The sequence below is a fragment of the Macrobrachium nipponense genome, chromosome 32 (assembly GCF_015104395.2).
Source record: "Macrobrachium nipponense isolate FS-2020 chromosome 32, ASM1510439v2, whole genome shotgun sequence".
NCBI classification, from domain to species: Eukaryota; Metazoa; Arthropoda; class Malacostraca; order Decapoda; family Palaemonidae; genus Macrobrachium; species Macrobrachium nipponense.
In genome coordinates, this window is record NC_061094.1 from 53,415,424 (window position 1) to 53,432,153 (window position 16,730).

At 32.9% G+C, this 16,730-nt stretch overlaps 1 protein-coding gene across 1 annotated transcript; it reads left to right on the forward strand.

Moving 5' to 3' along the window:
* Nucleotides 1-16,320, forward strand: LOC135207510 (uncharacterized; the record flags this gene model as incomplete). The annotated part of the gene is given in 7 exon segments (XM_064239330.1): nucleotides 1-48; nucleotides 314-462; nucleotides 1,683-1,822; nucleotides 6,108-6,286; nucleotides 9,162-9,260; nucleotides 15,023-15,290; nucleotides 15,292-16,320. Coding segments are annotated over 7 exon segments (1,404 nt in total), but the record flags the coding sequence as incomplete, so codon positions are not given.
* Between the last annotated feature and the right edge of the window lie 410 nt (nucleotides 16,321-16,730).

Here is a 16,730-nt window from a genome sequence, read left to right on the forward strand (position 1 = left end):
CTTCTGTTCTTCATTTGTTGTATGTGGCACTGGCGACATATGCATAAGGTATGTCACTATACACAACATGCTTGGTAGCCTACTGTTGTTAGTATTTACTAGCTGTACAGTGTTTTTGGCAAATAAAAAATTATGTTAATATTAAATGTAATATGGAAAAAGCTGTGAATATTTTTACAGATTTGTATGCTACACTGGTGGTTGCTCATTCTGTTTTAATAATTTAAAGAGAAGATTGTATGTTAATGGCTCGTGCCTTTTATGCAATATCTGATTTTTTTTTAGGGTGTTTTTTAAAATTGGACTATTACAGGTAGCTGAATCTCGACGACATGCCCAGATGATGAAACGAGGTTTTACTGATATTCCTGAAGAGTGCAAACCGGGAGTGCAGGCTGCAAAGTACAGCGCTTGGGAGTGGATAAAAGTTAGGGTGTTTGGGGCCCCAGATGTATGTGAAAAGTAAGAAATCATATTTTTGTGGTAAAATGCAGAACATATATATATGCTATTATTCTATACAAAGACATTAAGTACTAATCAAATTGTTTTTCTCATCTTTGAAAGCTAGTTGGGACCTTACATAAAATCATAGCATCTTGGGAACTACTCAACTTGTGCCATTACTCATCCTAGTCTAGCTCTCGTGAATTTTGTACCAAACAGCCATACAGTTCCGGTGCCAGATCATTAGACTAAACTGTCAAAAATCAACCCTTTCTAACTTTTTAAAAATATGTAGCATTTCAGCATCCTTTTGAATGGTCAGGCATTTGGCCTTTTTCTGGATCTGGTTATGAAAGTTTGTGGACAAACTGACTTTGGTACTTTGTCATTTGGAAGAATGCCTGGGCCATCAGTATAATTTCAGTGTGAAGTTTTTGAGGTTTTTGTAAGAAACTTGTATATAGAGGGTTATTGCAAGGTCACCTTTTGACAGTGAAAGTGATCCAGGCATTAATTTTGCTTCTGTAGGTACCTGTAGTACTAAATCTCCAGAAAGGAAGGTTCTTGTGAACAATACTTGGCAGTAGTAGACTTGAAGACAATGTCGTAGGTAACATGCAGCTTGTAGTCAACATGATAAACTGCAGTCTACTTTATTGTCAATTTCAGCTGATAGTATGCAAGTTATTGAGTGACTCCCAGAAAGTAGCAAAATTGGTTAGAAATATACAGGGTAGAGTTGAATAAGTGTAGCTGTGTTTGATTGATTTCTAAATTAATGACTGAAAAGTATGTTTTTTCTTGTACATTATTGCAGGATAGTGTCTTCTGCATTGATGGTTGCCATGGTGACACATTGATAAAAATATGTCAATCTTTAAGTATTCATAGTTAACAGTAACTAAACCCCTGTTGTTTCCTCATTTGGAAAGGCTTCTTATTCTGGATATCTTTATACAGTGCGGTACAGATGTACTGTTAGGTTATTTTGCCTTTTGTGGTGACTTTTTAATCCAATATGCATAATTTAGTTATTGCTTCCTTTGACTCAGTACCTAGTACAAATCAAATCATTTGAAAGGAACTCTGGTTCTTCTGCTAACCTTTCATCAGTTGAAGTTTCTATATGTGTTTTGCTGTATCTGCAAGGTATGTAACTGACTGCGTAGATTTCTGCAAGATATTGAATTTTTTATTGAAATGCCTGAAATTCTTACCTTTTTGCGTTCTTCCAGGTACTTTGAGGAGATTATGGTAGATCCAAGTGAAGAAATTACTCCTGCGATGGTAATAGCAGAGACATTAGCAAAATTTGTTTTGCAGCCTCTACAGCATTTGGGATCTGAGAGTGCAAAATTCCTCACAAATTTTTATCGTAAGTATTATAGTCATGATTCTTACAGTGTGGACCATTTAACATTACATAGATTAAAAAGTGACACCATATCTCTTGCTTTGTCAGATACTTTATTTGCTACGGTACATCTACATTGATATCTCTCTATATCATGAAACTCATCAAATCCAGTTTGACTGTTGAATATGTCTTTTATCTGTCTGTACTTGAGGTGTCATAATTATTAAACTAGCCTTTGGTTTTTCTTATGAATTTGAGCTGTCCTTGAGCATGGTTGTAAAAGTTTACATTTTGATCATAGTCATACGATAGTACAGTACTTCACATCATTTTTCTAGTCTTTCTTTGTTATCTCAGATAGGCCTTGTTTTGATCTTAGATAGCCATTATTTTTTTTTGACAGTTCATGAAAAGTTTTTATGACCATCCCAACACACACTGCAGGCATTTTTCTCCATCAGTCTCATGCTTCTTGAATTTCTAGGGTACATCTGTTCAACGCATTAATAGTATCCCTTTCTTCTGCCTTTCAAAACTTCCAAATTTCTGTGTAGACATTATGCTGCAACTTATTCTATGTGTTGCGATTTTCTATGAGTCTGCGCTTATGTACTTACGGGTTTCTTTTATTCTCTTTCTCTCTTCTCTTCTCTTCATTATTAGTCAGTCTTTCTTCGGTAGCTTGTTGGTATTGTTGGAAGATTAGGAACATTGTAGATTAATTTCCTTTTATTCCTTCAGTCTCTCAGGAGGTTTTGCTTGGGTACACCGTAGGACTCTGGGCAAGTTAAACACCACTTAGTTTATCTTACTTATTATTAATCACAGTTAACAATTTTACACAACACTACACAGGGAACAGAGGAATTACTGCCGTAGCCTCCCCGTATAAGGCTTATATCCTGACTGAATTTCTCTGAGACCTCAAGTGAAGTCTCAACCTAACTCATACAGTTAAGCTCCTCCTTAACTTCCACTAAGACACATCTTACTACTTCTTGAGTGGCTTTCCTTACTTCCGGTGCCACCCCTAGATTAGTCTTATGGCAAACTGCTGCCTGTGTTTAGTCTCGTTTTCAAAACTGCTATTGCTGCAGTCTGATACTGCGACACATCTACAGTGGGGCCTCGCTTAGTCGCGGATCAGCAATCACGGATTCAGTTAATCACAGGTTTTTCCTTGGACCACTTCTCAGTCTATATCGCTGGTTTGAATCCGTGGTAGGCTAACCAACAAATGCATGAACAGATTCACATTATGATATTAACTGACAATAAAGGTAATAAAACCATTCTCACCTTATATATTATTGGCGTATCTTCATAATATATAGCCTATTCATGGAATAATCCCATCATCTTGACATCAACTTGTAGTTGAGCGGCCAGCAGAAATGCAGAAATGTAAACATTGAGTTACACTTACCCAGCACCGTGTCATTCTTAACCTTTTAGAAATGTTAATAGTAGTAGTGTAATTACAGTAGTAATAACATTTAGGAAAACATTAATTTTCAATTCGAACTTCATTATTGTTTTGGTATAACTAATCAAACTTCTCTGAACACTGCAGTCATACAAACGATAATTGTCTTAGATTATCATACTGTTGTTTGTGATCGGCGACGAAGCGTAAACGTAATAAAACCTTTTTTACCTTATATATTATTGTCATATATTCATAATAAAATGCATATCTTATATATTATTGGCATATCTTCACAATAAAAAGCCTCTTCAAGGAATAATTCCTTGGGGAATGCATTTTTCAAAAGACAAAAATACACTTTACATGTTTACAGCATGCAATGATTACTTTATTTTGATGTGATTACATTAATATTACAGTATGGTACTCTAAGCAGTATAGTAACTATTTTTTTTATCATAAATGTATATTCATTCACGAAAAAAATACGTATGACCACCGTGACGTCACCAAACCTAGTCTCGTTCGTACATACTATCTTTACACAATGTGATAGTGGTTACACCGTTCTACAAACTACCGATGTATTTTTACGTAAGTATCCTCTAAATTCTTTCATAAATCACTTTACTTACTTTTTTTGAGGATCCCAAATACTACGTATATCCCAGAAAATTAACGAGATCGCAAATTTTATCATAGAGCAAGATTCACTAATTACTGTGTTTTCTTCTTCTTTTCATGACTAAATGCATTTTTAGGATATACTCATTTACAAATTTTCAAATACTATGAATGTAAATACAAAACATCTGCAAAATCTCTCTCTCTCTCTCTCTCGTCTCTCTCTCCCTTCTTCTGTCTCCTCCTACCTTCTCCTCCTCTCCCCCTCCCTCTCCTCTTCCCTCCCCTCTCTCCTCACTCTCTCTCTCTCTTTTTTTATCGTAATAAAAGGACAAAATGGTCTTTTATTCTTTCTGTGATTTACGAAACTGCTTCAATACAACTTTTATAGTTTACTCAATGATTATCACATTATAACAGTATACAAGAGAATATCTTATCACTATCCATGTTTCATTTCTTATCACCATAAAAATATTTAAAATACGTACAAATTTCATTATGTTATTCTCGAGCTAAGCTAGTAACAGTACGCTCGTCCTAAGCTGCTCTCTCAAGCTATTCAACAGTTACTCTCATCCCAAGCTGTCTCTCTCTCTCTTCTCGCTCTCTCTCTCTCTCTCTCTCTCTCTCTATCTCTCTCTCTCTCTCTCTCTTCTCTCTCAATGAAATATGAATTACTGTATCATAAACTATTATGTACAAAGTTAATAATAATAATAATAATAATTCCATTAATAAATTAGTTTCTTTTAGCAACTAAACTGTTTTCCAAAATAATTCTTTCGGTAATAAACGTCCATCAGCTGATTCAAAACGTAAACAAAAGACAAAACTAGATTTTTATTGCTGTATTTTGCTGTTGATACATTAATATTATAGTTGGGTGCTGTAATCTTTACAATAAATCATGTTTTTTTTTATCATAAATATGTTCATTCACAAAATAGATATACCATGTACTTTTAGTTCGGTGCAGCAGCAAAATCATGAAAATAGAAAGGAATTGTTAGGTAATATACTTTTGTTTGCTGATCTGATGAAGGGGAAATTGAAGATAGGAAAGAATAACTTTGAAACTGTCTTGAATTTAGTTTAAGGTGATAGTTGAAGACATATTTGGTGCTTAAATTAAAGTAGGCAGTTATAAACATTGAAATAGTGGTCTTGGGTGGGTTAATTATTAAAGTAGGCAGTTTAAAGCAATTTTTAGGGGGGGTACCAGGATAACACGATATTTACTTATCACTGGGGGTTCTGGGCCCTATCCCCCGCGATTATCGAGGCCCTACTGTACTTCCTTTTCTACCTCTCCTGGTAGATTCTTTCATTACTCTACCCTCACTCTATATATATTTCTACCAGTGGATTTTCCTATCTAATTGTCCCTACATATTTATAGACAGACTCCTGTTGTTTCCTAACATATGTAACAAGACCATCTAAAATCATTAATCAGTCTTTTCAAATAGTCCCTCATTTTTTTTACTGTTGTTTCAACTTTTCCTAATTCAGATCTATACATAGTATTTGGGACCAGTTAATCTTAACTACATGCTAGTGTTTTTGAGCTTTTGATTTCAGCATCAACCCTTATCTTCCTTAAAGATATTCTGCATGCACACTCTTAGTTTCCTTACTCCACCTATTCTTTTATTTACCTCTTCTCTCAGCAATGTGTGAGCCATCTTGCATCCATTAAATTTGCCCCCTGACACCTGTATAGAACAGCTGCTTCCATTCTTTCAAGACAAGAAACTGTCTGTTGTCACTTGAGAATCACCCACAAATAAAGTAAAGAGGGTTTTAATGAGTGGTCATCCCCCAGACATTGTCAGTTGACTGCTTGGTTTTATGCATTCAACTTACCTGTCAGATATATACTTAGCTATAGACTCCGTCGTCCATAGCTAAGTATATATCTGCCAGGTAAGTATGCATAAAACTTTATTGTATCATGACAATAACATTTTCCAGAACTTTGAGACATATACTAGTCAGATACTTTAATTTATGGAACTCATATTCTTTTCATGATATTTTGACTACGTATATGCAAAATTATTTTAATAAGTGCAGTAATGTATTTTTAGTATAATTGGCGATAGTGATGTAGTGCTCTTATATAATATCATATCAGTTTATGAATAGATTTTTTTATTATAAAATAAATAAGATTCTCTTGAACCAATTTTTCTTATTAATCTGATTGCTAATTCTTTATTTATTTATTTTTTTTATTTTTTGCAGAAAACGTACCAGTTGTATACCATGTGCCAGCCACAATATTCTTCATTGTCCTCCTAATTATCATTTTATTTGCCTTTTGTGGGTATGGCATAGATTTTCCTCTGTGGATGGGAGGAATTCGTCCCATATACAGAACTGAAATGGCAGATACATCAGATGTAGATAGAATTACTAAAGAGGTATGGAATTGTTTGTGTGTTGGTTTTTAGAATAATATCTGTATACTTTTTGTATTAATATTTGAGAATTACTGAAACAAACTCTCAGTTAAATTTTTCTGTTGAAGCTTTTACACAATTTGTCCAAAAGTGGCATTAATGTCAAAATTTCCAGTATTTCTTGTGTTATTGAGTAATGAATAATAGTGAAAATAATAAATATAATGATAGCAATAGTAGTAATGTAGTCTTCTTTGTTATTCTTAATTGCCTTTTATCTGCAATGCCTCAAGAGTCATAAAGAAGCACTTGAAATTTTGTCTTTTTGCTTTAAGCTTAATTTAGATCCACCAACCACAACATTTTGATCTAAAACATTTGACTGAGGCAATGATTTATATTTATGAAAAAATTTGGTATAATTGTATTGGTTGTAGTAAAGAGACTTCAAGAGGCATCTCTACTCAAATGAGTGGTGGACATTGCGAGAAAATTATGTCATAATTTGCATTTCTTTTTAAAGTAGTGGTATACATCTCACAAAAAGTAGGGTAAATCAAAACAAGAAATTTAGTGAAAGGTAAAGAAGATCCCATTTTGCAATGGTATGACGTACTGATAGATTCACTAAGCACTCATGAGAGAAAGTTCCTTTGTTCTGTTGTAATACATGCACATTTGTATGTTTGCATAGGAAATCAAATATATCTATTTACTGGAATTGCTGTTTTGGGAGCCTGAGAGAAGATTTTTAGATTACTTTGAAGAAACCAAGAGTTACATTTCCAGGCTCTCAGAAGAATTTTCTCTTAAATATGAGGTGATGATTAGAAAAAGGCCAAGTTAAAGAAGTTGGAAAGCTAAGTAAGAAGAGACAGAAGGAATGAAAAAAGTAATGTAGCTAGTGCCTAATGGACTTTGCTGAGAATGTAGAACATTTCCTGAGAGTTCATGCCAAATTTTTTTTTCAAAAGGCAAGGGATAATCATGCCATGCCAGGATCATGTTCGATTATTTTTCCTATTTCTTTTTATAGTTATCTTATTCTCTGCTGAATTAATGTAAATTATAACTTCATAACTTTTAAAAGTTTTTGGTAGGAGGGAATTTTACTAATGATGGAAATTTTTATCAAAGTTGCAGTCTACAAAAGGTACAGTCAAAGAGGTAATGTGTATCTTGTTGGGTGTATGTTTATCAGTAGGGTTTGGCCTCCTCAGTAGTGAGAATAATGTGGATTTCTGTATTATTTTAGTTTATTAGTTGAGTATTGTATTTCACGTTTCTACTGTTTTAAAATTTTACCAAGTGTAGCTTACTGTAGAAAAGCAGTCCAAAGTAGCTGAACCAGATACAGTCATGTATTTCACCAGAAGTACTCGGCGTTGAAATTTCTGTACCAAAACAGTAGTTAAGAGTAACAATTGTCAATTTGTAGAAGGAAAACATCATATGTTATTTTTTAGGATCTTGAGAAAGTATCTGACGAATTACTTGACACTTAATTAGTTGGGTATTACAAAGGCAGACTCTCCAAAACATTCATTGGAGCTCCATTTGGTGTTATTATACCATGACTCTTCTGAAGACATTAATAGGTATATTTGCAGAATTTATGTAAATAAGGTTCCCATCAGTGGTCACCACTGAATCCTATGTTATACTGTATATCACAAAATGAAAGAAGCTACAAAGAAATGCAAAAAGTGAAACACAGTGAGCTTGCTGTATACAGATGACCTAGTGTAACCAGCAGAATCAAAGACTAGGGTTTTAGCAATGTTTGATGAAGAAAGGCTTGAAAATCACAGCAAGCCAAACCAATGTCTTTGAGAATAGAGAACTGGAATTATAAATGAAGTAAAAGTATTTTCAGTGCCAAAAAAGTTTTAAGAAGCAGTAGTGAATAGGAGCTAGAGGGATTTACAATGGAGGTAGAATATTTCTGTTACCAAGTCATTATACTAGACAGTGAATGTCGCATTTAGAGCTCTGAAAAAAAGTGGGAGCAACAAGTGTACTACTGAAAAATGCATCCCATAACAAAAACAGCAAAAATTTATTGTGCATATACAGTAAAAGACATATGCTTCTCAGTGAAATGGTAGTATGAGCAATTACAAAGAAATATAAGGAATTCTGGAAAAGTGTACAAAAGTGTAGCCAGAGTGTGGTAGGAAAATTGTACCTTGAATAAAGTAGTGGCTATGGTGGCTTTAGAGGCTAGAAAATAAACCAAGATTTCAAAGATCAAAATTGTGTGGATATGTAATGAGAAAGAGAGAGAAACAGTCAGATTAGTATCTATAGTAAGTATGGCATTAGCAGGATGACAACAAACCAGAGGGAAGTCTCAGAATGTGTGATGACATAGGTAATATGGAAAGTCACATTGAAAATCTGTTGTAAAAATAATAATGTTGATGATTGCTTTAGTTGACTTTTGGTAGGACTTAGAAAAACTGGGAAGTGAATTGAAAATACATTAAATCTGAGCAAGCTAGTAGTTCACAAAAAAAAGTGGCAATGACAACAGAAGGGAAAGTCAGAAGCTCACCAGAGTTGACCAGTACTACTTATGTTTTCTTTTTTGTCCTTTGAAGTATTAATGTTCCTTCTTATATTTTTAGCCTGATGAAGATTGATGTATAAGACAGAAAACCCTTAGGGAAGATGTTTTGACATAGAACCAAAGTTTTTAAAAATGTCCTTCCATTTTCTTGTGGGAAATATCTTTGTCTGGTTGTTGTGATATTTTAGAAATACAGAAAATTTTTCTTGAAATGTTAATCTTGAATGTGAATGTTGATTACTTGAACAGTCTTCATAAATTTGCAAAGCAGTGTCAAATATAGGGTACCAGTAATGCTTATTATGTTATTTGTTACTTTCGCAGGCAATTGCTCAACTAAAAAGTGATCGTGAAAAGTTCATGACAGAGTCTCGCATGATGCTCTCAGATATTGCACAAGCAGCAGTAACTTCCCAGGCCCAGGTACGAGATTGTCTCACATAATGTTGTTATATATCTTTTTGCTTGGAAAATGAAATAGTTTTTATATTATGTGTACTTGTTAACTGAACTTATATTACTTTGCACAAATAAGAGCATTTTGTTTAATGATGCTAGGTGAAGTAGACAGTGGAACAGAATGTTTTACATTGAATATTATCAGTAGCACTGGTTAGAAATGCTGTTGAATTAGTTTGGGGTGTCCATTAATGGTAAGTGTCTAATATCAGAGAATACCATATTGGAATGTTCTCCAATAGGAGGTAGCTACAATATAGAAAAAAGAAAACATTCACTGTTGAATCAGTGATTAACCCCTGTGCATCAAACTTCCTGAGTATCAGCTATTTGCTATACACAGGTACTTATCAGCAGTGTTTTCACACATACTGTATCATTCATATTTACTATTTTGTATGTATTGTGTGTACTACGTATCTCGCCCCCTGTGTATCAAGGCAATTTAGTTCAGAGAAAAACTAATCCTTGTGCCCACCAATTCTTGGTCTCCCTCTTCTTTTTCCCCCAAAAACATCCAAAACTGTCTTTTCATGTAGCCAAAACCCTCTTCACCAGAGTTAGTTTTGCCACTGCATTGTCATATCTCCGCATTTCTTACCCTTTCGACCTTTAAGTCTTGTTACTGTAGGTGAAGTGGAAAAAAGTAAGAAATGTTACCTTTACGGAACACTATCTAAATACTCAAGACTAGGTAGTGCCTTTTCAGAGCTTTTACTTTATCCTCTGCATGTATTCATTATATTGTTACTTTTTATGAATAGAAATAAACACCATGAAAGAAAGGAAAGTCAGAGACAGTGATTGACTACATTTACTGGGGGAAATTCTAGAAAAATGTCTACACTAGAGGTTGAACAATTAAATTATAAAATAGATAAATAAAAACCAAACATAATAAAAATGATATATATAGAAAGTAAGTAAAGTAAAATGAATAAATAAATAAATGGTTACCAACTATGTTTAAGTAATGTAATTGCGAGTAACTAACTCGGTGCATCATAATCAGGTAGCAGTGCCTGATTATAAAAGCTATGCTTTTAAAAAGTTCATTTTACAAACTATTTACATTATTGTCACCATTGTGTAATCATATGTAAATGACTTGTGATAAAAGAATTTAAAGCTATTGAAATGTAAGTTCTCTATCAAAGTTAAACCTAGGAATGTAAATTTTTGTACTTCATATAATCAATTTACTCATTTCTTAAGTAGCTAAACAGGAAATTCATTGTGATGCAGCTAATTAATAAAAAGTTGCCTTTTGAACATAAAGTACATACCCTACTTTCCATGCGAGTATCATATCTTCAAAATTTTAAGATCACCCCAAAACTGTTAATAGTTAGTGTCTTTGATGAAAATGTTGAAAGTCCTAATATATAGAAATTAAATTAACTTTTATTGTATTTTTATTTTAAATTGAGTATTACAATAATATGTCTAAAAATTAGCCCCTCTAGTTTTGAGTGATTTCAAGGACTCTGGGTCTATAGAAAACATCAAATAAGTAATATATAAATTTTTTAGACACTAAATCTCAAGATGTAACTATATACAGAATTTTAATATAAATTATCTTTATTAAATCTATAATTAGTACTCATAGGGATAGCTATGATGTTTTGACTTATCTTATTATTGGATTTGATAAACTTTTTATTCAATTACATATAGAATTTCAACTGAGTAACAAATTTGATGTTAATGAAAGCAATCATATTGTAATTTTATGTTTCCTATTAAGATCATTATGAGTTAGTGTTGAAAAATGAGTACTGAAATTAAAGGTAGCTAACATAAAGTTACCAGGGCTGCAGGGTTTTCTTTATATTTATCGGTAGATTCCACAGCTTTCGATGTTGTTTTGAATGATACACATATGTTCAAATTCATATTTATACTATATTTTCTCCCAACTGTAGACTCTTTCCTTTGGCAAGGGATAGTTCCAGGAGAAACAACAACACAACAGTTACTGTTACATTCCTACTTCAACTGTGGATGAACCCCTTTTACAGAAGACCTCCTTAACATCTGCTGCTGATTGGCAGTGAAGCAAACACCCTACACATACACTGCACCATTCATCTCTATTGTTCATGCAGAGTAGCACATCCTGGATATTGAAGCTCTTCTCTTCCAAGACTTCTTTCAGGCCTTCTGTCCAGTATTCAAAATTTTCCTCTCATACATTTTAACATATAAAAGTTAAACAACTAACCTATTGTCCTCCATGCTTTCCACATGACCAAGCCATCTCAAAACACTGCTCCATACTTGAAGAATACGCACTGACCATTTTACCCCATATGTTTATCTCCACATTCTCACCCTTTCTTCTTCTCTTCAATCCACTTGGCTTCCAAAGGCACTTTAGATATTTTCCTTATCTTTTAACACATTTACTTTTCTTGGTTTCCCTCTTCTCTCATCCTACCAGTACCCTTAGTCAAAACTGCTTGAAATATCTTATTACAGTTTTTCAAACTCAAATAAGTTTCTTGTATGACTTGTTCTGTTGATTGTGTTTTTACAGTTATATATCTTTATATACACAAGTTTAATTTTCTTTGGCTGTGAAACTAGTATTATTTATTATTACTAGTATTATTTATTATTCAACCCGTAGGAATAAACAGTCTTATTCTTAATATTGTAGTGGTTATATATTTCTAACAATATATATTGTTGTCACTTTCAGTTCTAATGGAAGATTGGTTTCAAGATTGGAACCACATGTTTCTATGCTTTTAAGATTTTTCCCAAAGTATTTATTTAGCCTTGAAGAGAAATGTACAATTTACCTCTAATTAATCTATAAAGTGTTTTAATTGAAGATGGTACTTAAAGAATTTCATATATGGTGGAATTTGCTGGGAACTGTCTGATGATTGAAAATGAGACATTTTAGATAATTTCTTAATATTTGGGATGTGATTTTAGGAGCATGGTAATGTTTAGGTGATGTAGCTATGGAATTTAAATTGGCCTAATACTAGTTCCTTTGTGGACAGTACCTAATTATTAGGCTGGTATGTATCTTTATAAATGTGTAGATTGTTTCTCATTTAATATTAATGTAAATTATTACTTATGTGTTTTAATGCATCTTTATTTTTAAATGTATATATAATCTTGTGAATATGTATAGTATTATGTAAAAATTTATCTTTTATGTATATCATACAATAAATGTTTGTTTGTTATACAGGTAACAGTTTTTTTTCTCATTTTTCACTTTGTATTTTGTTAGCCTTGAGGAGTAGCACTGCTCTTCATATTCCATGGTGTTGAACAGTTTCCTATATTCTCTGTCAGATGCACAATGTAAGTTACCCAAGGTTTGAGTATTCTTTGGCTGTGGTAACCAAAAGCTTCACTTTACTACTTACTGAAGTGGAATAGTACTGTAAGTTATGTATTTTAATGTCATATGTGTGCATCATTATTTTTGTGATGATTTTCTAAGGATTAACTGCTGTACATTTCATTGTTGCATTGCTTAACCCTTTAACGCCGATTGGACTTATTAAACGTTGATATAAGTTGTCTGTTGGGTGCCAATTGGACGTATGGTACGTCGATATAAAAAAGTTTTTTTAAAAACGTGGAAAAATAGTTATAGGCCTACTAGGCGAAAACTTTTCAATCACGCGCCTTGGAGGATGCTGGGAGCTCATGGATCAAGGCGTTGTTTTGTTTACAATTGTTACCCAGGCGCGCAAGCGCAAATTTCTTTCTTCTCGCACTAAAAAGTATCAGCGACACATCTCAGAAATTATTTCGTCCCTTTGAAATAATTTTTGCACCATTTTATATTAGCCGTTACATGGAGTATTATATATGAAAATGTGCGCAATTTCATGTAAAATACAACTAAAAACAACTCATGGTTGTAGCTTTAATCAGGTTTGAAATATTTTCATATAAATAACGATGTGCCAAAATTTCAACCTTTGGTCAACTTTGACTACCGAAATGGTCAAAAAATGTAATTGTAAGCTAAAACTCTTATATTCTAGTAATATTCAATCATTTACCTTCATTTTGCAAGTCTCTAGCACAATATTTCAATTTATGTGATTTTATGAAAAAACTTTTTCCTTACATCCGCGCGGTAACTCTTCCAAAAAGATCAAAAATTTTTTTGTCCGATTGTCGTAATGTTTGCACCATTTTTAATTAGCCGTTACATAAAGTTTTATATATGGAAATGTGCGCAATTTCATGTAGAATACATCTAAAAATAACCCATGGTTGTAGCTTTTATCAGTTTTGAAATATTTTCATATAAATAACGATAAGTGCCAAAATTTCAACCTTCGGTCAACTTTGACTCGATTGAAATGGTTGAAAAACACAATTGTAAGCTATAACTATTACATTCTTGTAATATTCAATCATTTACCTTTATTTTGCAACAAATTAGAAGTCTCTAGCACAATATTTTGATTTATGGTGAATTTATGAATTTAACTTTTTCTTTACGTCCGCGTGGTAACTTCTGAAAAAATCATAAATTTTTTCGTCCGATTGTTGTAATGTTTGCACCATTTTAAATTAGCCGTTACATAAAGTTTTATATATGAAAATGTGCGCAATTTCATGTAGAATACAACTAACTAAAAACAACCTATGGTTATAGCTTTTATCAGTTTTGAAATATTTTCATATAAATAACGATAAATAGAAAAAATTTGTCCTTCGGTCAACTTTAACTTGACCGAAATGGTCGAAAACTGCAATTGTAAGCTACATCACTTACGAGAAGTCTAGCAAAATATTTTGATTTATGGTGAATTTTTGAAAACTGGTTTTTTTACGTCCGCGCGTTACAAATTCATGCATCATTTTGTGATAATATTTTCTCTATGTTGCTTTGATTGTTTTACAATGTGTTATATACCAAAATGATTGCAATTTAGTGTACAATACAACGGAAAAAAAAATTAACTTGTTAGCTTTAACCATTTTGCTCACAGCGTGATTTGTATAAAATTATATATGAAATTTTTTTCTGTGCTGTCATATATCCCAATATTTACATATGATAATGATATTTTTTTCATTTCTGATGGTTGCATACTAAACTTCAGGCAATGAATTTTTGAAAAAAACATTTTTTCCACTTCGGCGCTCACTGGTGAACGCTGCCAGCATACGGGAGACGATTTTTTTAAATACCGCTTTGGCGTTTAGGGTTAATAGGGTTTTGACATTCTTTACTTGTGTATACTAAAGATAAACAAGTGAAAATACCCTCTGTTGGAAACCCTCTGTTGGAATATTGTATACATTATTATTTGCTTAGGTTACAGGTGTTCATATATTTTTGGGATTAATTGCTGTGTCTTTGACATTATGTTGTCTTATGATATTGCCTAATGAGCTAAATTTGTGACAGTGTGACTTTTGTTGTTGAAAGTATTTATCAGTATCTTTTTTATGTGTTTCTTTCATGTTCATTGTTCATGATATATGATTCTAATAATAATTTATATCAAGTTGTTCTTGTTTTACCTCAACCTTGAGATGTCATGTGAAATTTACAAATTATGAACTGAACAACATATAAAATAAGCCATTAGCTTACTACTTGGGATTCTAGATATTAGTAACAATTTATGAGGTCTCCCCTACGTAGATAATTCTTTTATTTTTATTTTTAAGGTTTTTTTTTCTTGCCAAAATTTACCTACATTTATTCTTTTTTATTTCAGGCAGGAATACAGCCTTTGCTAATGATGTCTTCTACAATAATAGAGTCCCAGCTAGAAAAGCTTATTGCTCGTCAGTTATCTCAGGTTGTTTCTCAAACATTTCATAACAATACTTCAGTGGACACTGGGCATTCCTCACAAGGCAATGTTACTCCTCAAAATGAAGATAATGTTTTCACAATCACATCCACTCCATTGAGAAAGTGTGAGAAACTTCAGATAACTGACAATGATTTCAACAGCGGTGAGGAGTTAGAGACAGTTGGAGAAAAAAAAGTTGCTAAGGCCAGAAGATGGAGCAAGTTCTCTGGTGGCTACTACAGATGCAGTTCACTACAGATTAAAGGGGACTGGTCGTAAAGGTGCCTTAGTGCCTAAGGGGGGAAGTTCTTCAACACCGGGGGCATCAAGTGAGACAAGTGCAACTGAGGTATCATGGTCAAAGGGGAGGAAGAATACTTCCAAAAATCAATCTCAAGATATCCATAGTAAAAATACCATAGAATTGGAATCACCTGCTCATAGCTCAGAAGTGTCAAGTAGCCATTCATTATATAATGTGTCAAGTGATGATTCTGGTGCAGGGGAAAATTTTTATAACAGAGTTAAGAGTATTTTGGAGGACTCGGCAAACTCTAGTATTAATGCAGAAAACAGCAATATTAGTTGTGACAGTGAACACAGAGTACTGGATGTTAATGAAGGTAGATCGATGAGAAGTGAAGAATTAGAACTTAGTAATTCAGGTGTTAGATTCCTGAAAAAGATAAAAAAGGTAATGACGCCATAAGACTTCTAATTATTGTCAGAATTTTAACCGTATTGTATTCCATTGTGAACAAATATTTTTCCTTAATTCAGTTGCAAAAGTATTCGGCATAACCAAGAATAAAAGGCAAAACTGGTTGTTTTATACTTGTAAACAACAATATATTTCTGTTAGTGTAAAGTTGACCTGTGATGCTTTTTTTTTATAATATGTATGCACTTATATTACACTGCAATAGCCCTTCAACTTGTCAGATTCTTCTGGAGTCTGGCTTTCTGATAAGTAACAAAGACCCATGCTGACATTAATTCCAATTACTCTGTAGCCTAAAGTGTACTTTACTTTTTAACATTAGATTAAAGAGAATTATCCCAACCTGTATCATGCCTAAGAAGGTAGCATCCAAAATGAAACATGGTCCTGTTATGTAGCAAAGTACAGAGGAGATCTGTTAAGTTGAGGTGTTACTTGTAGTTTTAGCATAAATCAGAATTCCTAATGATTAATATAATTCAAGTGAAATATGCACACACACTAACAAAATACAGTAAAAAACATAGTACAGTATAAGCAATAGAATTAGTGAATAAATTTATGAGCATGTAAATTTATTATACCAAATTTCCCAGCATTGAAGATGCTTCAATCATGAATACACATCTCAGTTTTGTCTAGAAAAATTGATGAAAAAATAAGGTGGTACAGTTTATGCGCTGTGGCATTAAACTGCCTCAAGTGCACTAATAAGTAGTCTCAGCTGGTACAGAATTTTTGTTACTGTATTGTACAGTTTTTAAATACTTTGAATGCCTGCGTTTTACTCTAATATGCCACCTAATATAATTGAATCTTATACTCGCAGTTTTCTAGGTTTAAAAATATTTTTAACCCTTTAAGGCATTCGTTTTTTTAGCACCTTGCAAAGCATTCGATACGTCT